At 39.3% G+C, this 8,693-nt stretch overlaps 1 protein-coding gene across 5 annotated transcripts in view; it reads right to left on the bottom strand.

Annotated features, from left to right (window-relative positions):
* Window positions 1-7,737: 7,737 nt before the first annotated feature.
* INTU (inturned planar cell polarity protein) overlaps window positions 7,738-8,693 on the bottom strand; it is an 86,979-nt gene continuing 86,023 nt past the window's right edge. For all 5 annotated transcript variants that reach the window (XM_054030710.1, XM_054030712.1, XM_054030709.1 and 2 more), the window contains one exon: window positions 7,738-8,143. In XM_054030710.1, the coding sequence (XP_053886685.1) occupies window positions 8,032-8,143 (112 nt within the window). In that variant the 3' untranslated portion in view covers window positions 7,738-8,031. The remainder of the gene's footprint in view (window positions 8,144-8,693) is intronic.

The raw sequence follows: 8,693 nt of genomic DNA, 5'->3' as shown, positions 1-8,693 counted from the left end.
ACTGCCACTGCTCAGAACCCGCCCCTGCAGATCACATGAGCTAACCACACTGCAGCCAGCGGCTTAGGAGCACAAAGGAGCGAGGGAGAGGGGCTGGGCCTGAGACCTGGAGTCTGGAAGTGAGGAATTGAAGTTGGGTTGGCCGCAGGCTAGAGCTAGGCAACAAGGACTGACTGAGGAACCAGGGCTGGGGAGCTCCTGAAATGATCATAGTCGTGCTGGGAAAACCTTTTTCTGCCCAGCAGAGAAAGCGTCAACCAATGATCAAGGGTTCCTTGGACAGCACAATGCTTCTCATGTGAAGCTGCAGGAGCCAGACATCATGTTAACTCAGAGATTTACAAAGATCCAGCACCCAAAGAACCTTAACTCTGCTCCTGAATTCGTCCTGTTTTAGTGCCTGATCCAATTCCCAGGAAAATCAATGACTTTGACTTTACACTACAGCAGTGTTTTCGTGGGGTACTCTGGAGCCTGCTGTGATAGTACAATGATCTCATCAGCACATAGATTAATAGAAAAACTCAGAAATAGATGGAGTGTAGGGAATTTGTCACCCTTTTAAAAAGTTCTTAAATGCAGCATAAGTGGAATATGAAGCAGATTAAAGGCAATTTCTAAATCTTGGACAGAAATCAATTGCAATTTGGGTGCCTATCTAGGGGCTCAAGTGGAAATTGAGCACACAGGAATTTTCAAAGCTGGTGTTTGTCTGCATCCATGGTGCCTGCACAGAAGGGACCAGATTTTTAAAGGTCCCTAAAGGTGCTGCTTTTGAAAATCCCATTAGGCACCTGTGTGCATCTTTAAGCGCCTACATACCTTTTACAAATCTGTCCCCTTGTGCTCAGTGTGATTTTCAGAAGCACCCATGCAAATTTCCTGGATCCTCTGAGCTGAGGAGCAATGACAAATAGGTGCATTTTAGCATACGTAAAATAGCACTTTTCATATGCTAATTAGACATGGGTGCCCCATAGTGAAAGGTGTAAAAGCAGGCTATTTTCAGACACTATTGGGATGTGAGCAAAGTCACCCTGTGAATATCAACCATAATAATTAATAATAATAAGAGGCTGCCCTTGGAGTCAGGATACTAGACAAGCTGGTCAGAATCCATTATGTTTGTATCACATGCTACTCTGAAAGCTAAAGATCACTTTCTTAATGATCCCTAGGTTTTAAGCTTTTCAGGTGTGATATTGTCACTTATACCCACATGAAATCATAGTCCTTTCGTAGTGTTACAATTTTGCTCCTGAAAGGGCCTATTTGTAAGGTACTTTCCTTGTGTTTCCAATGATAATTGGTTTGGTGCATTTTCATTATGAGTCTCTGAATATGAGGGGCAATCGAATTCTGGGGCAGTTTAGGAGGCTTTATATCATTCCTGAGGGGTATGATCCATTTCTATTTTGCTATCAGTTGGTTATAACTATGAAACTTCTTAGGCTTATGTGTACTATCATCATTTGCACAGCTTGTGCAATAGAAACTAAGCAACATTCTTAATGTTCTGAGTCTTTTCATGGAGGTATCCATGGGAGCTTTGAAGTCTATGACTGGACTAGAAAAAACACATCCTAATTCACTGATTAAAATTTGCATTAACTGGATACACCCATGTTATGAATTGTCACTTTTCATAGATTAGCACTGGCATACCACTATATTATTCAATGAGCTTTAATTAACTAAGCCTTATGTTCTTGCTTATAACCGTCTCAAATAGCATTAACATATACTTATATGTCTTCATATTTATACCTTCCAATAGCATATGCTTCATAAATTCTATGAAATATTGCAGGTGCAGCACTGACACCAACTGATAATCTGTGAGAGGAAAAAACTTAATCAAATGGTATTTTGAATGTGTAAATCTTGACCCTTTGATTACTGAGCTTCAACTGCTAAAGCCACACAATGTCTCTCTTTCAAAAGTAACAAGCACCTGCCATTTCATTCACTGGCAGTATGTCTTTTATTGTCTCTACAGCATGGCATGTTTTACAGACAAATAAGGCAGAGCTGTACCCCAAGCAATTTGCAGTCCAAAAGTAACTCCTGCAAGGAATCGAAATGTGGAAGTTGCACAGTAGTTAGTGGGAGTTCCTGTGTGGAAGCTTTGCAGAAGCAGGCATCCCATCAGACAGCAAGGACTACCACAGTAAAAGACTCTATGTGTCATGCTCCTGTTACTAATACACCTTGATACCTTGCGTGTGTGTTAAGAATATTTAGCTACGGTAGTTTGAAACGTTAATATGTTTGTAGAAGGATTAGAGTCCAGCAAAAGGGTGGGAATGGGAGACAGGTCAGCAATGGAAAGTGAGCCTGGTGGATGGTGGAGAGTGAGGTTATATGGTACATAGGATGAGGATATGGTTAGCCCTGCACTTTAGGTCTTGGGTATGTACGTGAGCAGCTCCTGTGGCTTCACTGCTATTGTTACTCACTCTAGCTTTGATCTAGCTAGATCAAAGATAGCTCAAGTATGGCTATACAGGCTGCAATCATGCCTCTTGATTGCTGTGCAGACATATTCTATCTCTGCTCTTCTCCCTGCTGACCCTATGTGCTGACAATGTGATAGAAGACAAAGAAAATTGGCTGTGTCTCCCATCATGCCTCTGACCTGCTTCAAGTGAGGGTGATGAAGTAAGTAAATCCATTTATTCATGTCTGAACACTGGTGACATAACAGAATTTAATACTTAGCCTCTGTTCTGCCATCGTTCTCATGGGAGAAAAGTACAGAGGGTGGTTTCCCATTGCCTTCCTCTGGTTGGTGGCTGCTGTGCAGTAGATCCATGATTTAACTCTTTTGCCATTTGATAGCATTTCCTCCATCAAGGGTTCCACTACCCTTCTCATCTGCCCAAAGCCCTTGGCACTTCTGAGGTTTGCCAAGTTACTTGAACACCACTCAGCCAGTTGCAGGTGGTACCATCTACTGCCATTACAGTAGCAGGCTTCAATTCAGCCTACCCTGATATGGGGAAAGAGGATGCCAAATCCCCTGCTTGGTGGGAGAGAGAGAAGACACGGACACATTGCTGCATTTCCTCTCTCTCCTTCCTCGTAATAGCACAAAAGGTTGGCAGTGAGGAGAGGAGAGGTAGATAGGTAGGCTTGGTAATAGGGTCAAGGGAACTAGAAAACCAGTACTTGGTGGCCCACTAATCTCTGCAGCAGAACTCTGTCCTATGAAGCATGCAAGAAAGAGAGACTACAGTTGGGAACCTAAAGATACACCTCTACCCCGATATAACGTGACCCGATATAACATGAATTCGGATATAATGCGGTAAAGCAGCACCCCGGGGGGGGGCGGGGCTGCATGTTCCAGCGGATCAAAGCAAGTTCGATATAACGCAGTTTCACCTATAACACGGTAAGATTTTTTGGCTCCCGAGGACAGTGTTATATTGGGGTAGAGGTGTATAATGCAACAGGGAACAATGCAATGCTATGGGTATTGATCCACTAACAAATAATGCTGGGCTGAATAACATGGAAGAAAGGCTCTTAAATCTCTACCCCCATTCTTGGCTAGCCTATAATCATTTTAATCAGCAAGTGGACTTCCCAGCAACTCTCTGAAAGCTGTTGAAAGCTGTCTGCCTCCTGCTACCAGAAAGCAGAGAGTAACAGCCCAGAAAACCAGTGTCGCTGTCTGAGCGGTTTCTCAGGTTCTTTCACAACCAGCTGCTCATATAAACATTGCTTCACTTATGTCTATTTCAATTTACAAGTCAGACATATCTATTCCTCTTAGGGTTACTATTAGTAAAGCAAGATTTTTACTACCTTTTCCCCAAATTCCTGAAACTATTTTGGCTGATGAAGGTATCAACCAAAGGGGAACCGCCATGTTTTTTGTGTTTTTTTTGTGTTTTTTTTTTACAGTCAAACATTTTGCTTGTTTATGGATTTAAATACTGACTATTTCTAAATGCTGACTATTTCTTTTCTACTTCCTATATTTTGTGCTCAGTGGGAGCAAATGGTTGCATACCTGCTCCCCTGTAAAGATTTCTATAAAAAAATTGTATAAAGGCAATGAGGGACGATCACATTTCTATTGTGGCATGAAACTTGAGTTCTGACTCCTTTAGTAGCTGCTTTCCATTTATTTTCCTTTTGTCATCAACTTCATGTACCCTGATTCATAGCTATAAATTTCCCCAAAGTTACAAAAGCCAAGAGCTACACTGAATATATCTGATAAAGATCTTCCCTGCTGTGTTCTATAGGAAATTATATCCTCCCATCCTTTAGGGCTCTCCTTAAAACATGCTTCTAAAAATCTACAAAACCTAGTTCTGTACTTAGAGCAGTATTAAAAAATAAGCAATAAAAACCCTCTAACAAAAATTGAGAATTTAACAAGTTCCATACTAATTTCAGCACTCAATCACATACTTGCTGTTGCATTCCACCTCCTTGCCCCCCCTTGTCTGCACAAGGTCTGTTTAGATTGCACTCTTCAGAGCAGAGGCTTTGAGTCTTGTAGAGCACTTAGCACACTTTGGGTGCCTATGAAACCCCATCCTTCATAAGGGAGAAGTATGATGTAAATATCAGCAACAATTCCTTTGTTTAACTGCCATTTTCAGCTTCTTCTGAGTGTGCAGATGACTGAAAATGCCTTTTGACTTGTGAGTGTACACAGGATGCTGGTTTTAATTTGTCAGATTCTTCACTAGTCCTGGAATAGGAAGAGATTTACTATCTAGTTCCAGTATGTTACCTAGGTAAACTATACTATCATCACCCTTATTTCTTTGCTGCAGAGACAAAGCTGAGTATTATCTACTGCAACATAGGGTGCACCTCTATTCTTTAACTGGAATGTTGTAGCTAGGATTTTTCCACACTATTTATTTTTGAATTTGTCTAATTAGTTTGTAGGAAATACCTATAACTGACTGGTATTTTCAACAGGATAGACATTTTACATCAACAATTTACACCAATAGCTTAGGGGTATCATAGTGCAGTTAATTAATTATTAAAACAGTCCAGAGCTCCCTATGGCTTTCACTTCCATCTCCAACAGATACCAAAAGGCAATACATACCCCAACTTAAGCAAACTTTCATTCTAACACAAAATCTTAACAAGTATTAAAATAAAGTAACTTCCAAAATGCATGGAATTTGTAAAATGCATGGAATGTGAAAAGCATATGAGGTCACAGTTAAGGTTTCGCATTATAGTGCATGGTTGTTGAAGCTGGGGTATCCACTGCCTAGAGGTATCTGCTGGGGACGGAAGTGAAAGCTTTATGGAACACTGGAGTAGATGGGGTGTGTCCTGTTGAAGTCTTAACTTTAAATGTAGTTTTTGTTTGGTAATATGACACGGAACACACCACAAACACGAACAGCAGTTAAAAAAAAGTTATTACATAGGCAGCCATCTAAAGGTAGCTCATTGTCTTGCTAAATGGAGATCAGATTGTGCTGTAAGCTTGGTTCTCCGTGCCTGGGCTAGCAGGGGTTAGAAAGCAGCATGGTTAGCCTGAGGGTTTCTTAGGGAGTGACTTGCTTCACTTGTATCCCAGTAATTGATTCCAAAGAGCTTTATGTCTCGCCCATGGCTGGCCTGGGGGGATCCCCATGACATGGGTGGGGCTGGGTATAAATGGGGAACATCCCACCCAGTAACTAAAAAGGATAAGGCAAATGGAAACTGAGCGAATAGTTAAAAGAAGGCCTTTCCTGATTACATAAGTTTTATATGCAGCTACAGTTTGCAATAATCAGCTAGATACTGAAGACTAATAAACATTTTATGCACCTCTACAAAATGCTGAGATATGTATTATGAAGAATATTTTATGGAAAAACCGTTCCAATTGTTTTCCAGAAGGATCCACAATATCAGCACATTTGAAAGAGTGTAATCAGATGAATGATTATATTTTAAACTTTTATTTAGCTCAGGCACAGTCTTGTACACCAGCAAATAATTATGGAACTATTTGTCTTACAGAGCTAATACTTGAATTTTCCCTCTGTTTCCATACAGAGTATGTTTAAATTTATTCAGTACAACAAATGCGGCCAGATTTTTAAATGTATTTAGGTGCCTATCTCCGATTGGTTTGGGAGTTAGGTACCTAAATACCTTTAAAAATTTGATGGATTGTCATCAACGGGGCTTCTTCAACTGGAAGCAGTGTAGTAAAGATTGTTTTCCTTTTTTCTAAGCTCCTTCTTCCATCTGCAAAACAATCCCTCATACAGTTTAACACTAAGTAGTTTTAAAGTAGTTTTGAAGCATTTTGCCTTTCCAAAATGCTGTACACACATCAGTAATAGTACATGTACTTTACAAACAATAAAGTAAACCTCAAATCACATCTCTGTGGCGATCCTCATTCTGCAGATGGGGAACACAGATGCAGAGAGATTAAGACCAACATTTTCAAGATGGCCACTTTCACAAGTATCACTTGAATCTAGCAAAGACATGCTTCTGTTTGTACCTGTATCCCTTCTTTTATTTCAGCATATAAGTGCTTGCCTAATATGAATCGATTTAGTTAAACTGGTACAATTTTTACACGCAGACAAGACCCAAGAAATATATTTGAAAATGACAGCTGACTGCAATTACCTTTGATTTCTTCAACATTCTTCAGCTTGAGTTATCCAACCATACGGCTTAAAATGCAACTTTAAGTTTAATCATGCACTTGAATAGCTTGCATTCTCTTGCTGGGCAAACCAAGAAAAGCAACCAGCGATGACAGAACCAGAAAGAACAGTTCAACTGTTGACATGGAATGTGATGAGATGGTCCCCGAGAAGCCAGCACCAAGTGTTAGGGTTGGGGGGGGGGGGGGGGAGGAGGAGAAAGAGAAACGGGGACTAAAAACATACATTCTAAATAAAACCAGCTTTTAAGAAAGCTGTTGAAAATAGCAGGCCTGTGGATTACAAAACTTCCAATGGTTTGTAGGAAAGATGGACTTTGTAGAAGACACCTTGGTTTTGCAAGAGTTTTGTTTCCATTTGCCTCATATGAATGTTTTTTATAGGATAGTCAATAGGTATATGAAGAAAAATATCCTACTGTAAACCAAAACAAGGCTAACCAAACTAATATTGCCTAATGTGACAAACCAGAAAATGGATGAGTGTGTACAAAAAATATAGAAGGCACACAGTTTTCCCCCTACAAATATACAAAATTCTTTATTATAACAGCATCAACATCATATAAAAATATTTATGTTCGTGCCTAGCTTTCAGAAACAAAACCACCAGTTAAAGCCTTTTTTCACATATTTTCGTACCTGTTATACTTTCATAACAATCAAAATTACTCTATAACAAATGTAGTACTTCGTTATTTACAATGCTATTCATGAAATCTATTAAAATATCAATATTATTATAGCCCTTGGCTGTATGAAAGATCACAATGGATAAAAAAAATAACATGCTAATTTTGTGTGTTTTGTAGCCCCTAATCCAGATGCTTTTGGTTTTCCTTTCATTTTGATTAACAGAGGAGTACTAAAACCATTGTAAAAATTGTTCATGCCTTCAGAGCTTCATGTGCTTAATTACCAGGGAAAGTTATGTTTTTTCCACTGCTGACTGCCAAATATCTAGACAGTATATCAAGTGTAATATTTTGCACTTGATATTAGACATTGGACATTACTGGAATGTACATGTTATGCAAATTTTTTATGTAGTAAAGCTACACTCAGGATAAGTAATTCCATCTTTTTATTCATCATGATCCATTTGACTGTATCTAAAATTAATATTTTTTGCTTCTCCCAAAAACATCATCTCCCGTAGGTAGCTGATGATGTAGTAAATCAGCAATAACGTGTTACTTCAGTGTTTAACAGAGCTAGTTCACAAGGCAGATTTATCTTTTTAAAGCACTTCAAAAGAACACACAGAAGGGCATCACAATTTACTCCATTTCTGGTTATATTTAAGTGCTTTAGATGGATTCCAGCACTGTTCAAGACTGCTGTTTAGTCAGGAAGCACATCTATGTAGCTAAGCCAAAGGACAGTTTAAAAGCCAGTTCAACAGCAACTTCTGTGACTGAATCATGAAAACAGACATAAAACTCCTGAGGTTTTGGATGTAGGAAGAGTCTCCTGGAGAAAAACAAAAATCCAGTGTCAGAGGGAGGCGGTCACCATTCTAGAAATTCTATTTGTGTTTTACAAGATTTCAATAGCATGTTGAAAGTAATTGCAAACCAAGACTAATAGCAGATTTCCACAGTTCTGGAAATCTTTTAGTTCCCATTTATTAGATATTTAAAACAATTTAAATTTCACCTCTACTCAGTTTTCTTCAAGACTCTATAGGGCAAAAGTTCTTCATGTTCTCAATATTCATTCCCATGATACTGGGTTCTCTGCAATATTTCAAATCTCTGTGCTCTCAAGCTACACTCACAAGAGTGCTTGAGAAGAAACCTATATAGTATTCACATCCTTTTAAATGTAATATTGTTTTTTTCAGCAGGTACATTCCTACGTGTCAGCTCTCTGGTTGCCTACCGGGTGGGAACCAAAACCATTAAGTTATTAATATGTGAGCACAGTAGTTTTCTCCACAAGTGGTACTGAGTTTCACCTGATGTCACACATTGAGCATGCTGAAACTGGAAAACTGAAGCTTTTCTTAACAGGGCTAGTA

This window comes from Malaclemys terrapin, chromosome 5, assembly GCF_027887155.1.
Source record: "Malaclemys terrapin pileata isolate rMalTer1 chromosome 5, rMalTer1.hap1, whole genome shotgun sequence".
Classification (NCBI taxonomy): domain Eukaryota; kingdom Metazoa; phylum Chordata; order Testudines; family Emydidae; genus Malaclemys; species Malaclemys terrapin.
The sequence above is the reverse complement of the archived record's forward strand: the minus strand, read 5'-3'. Positions and strand labels throughout refer to the sequence as shown.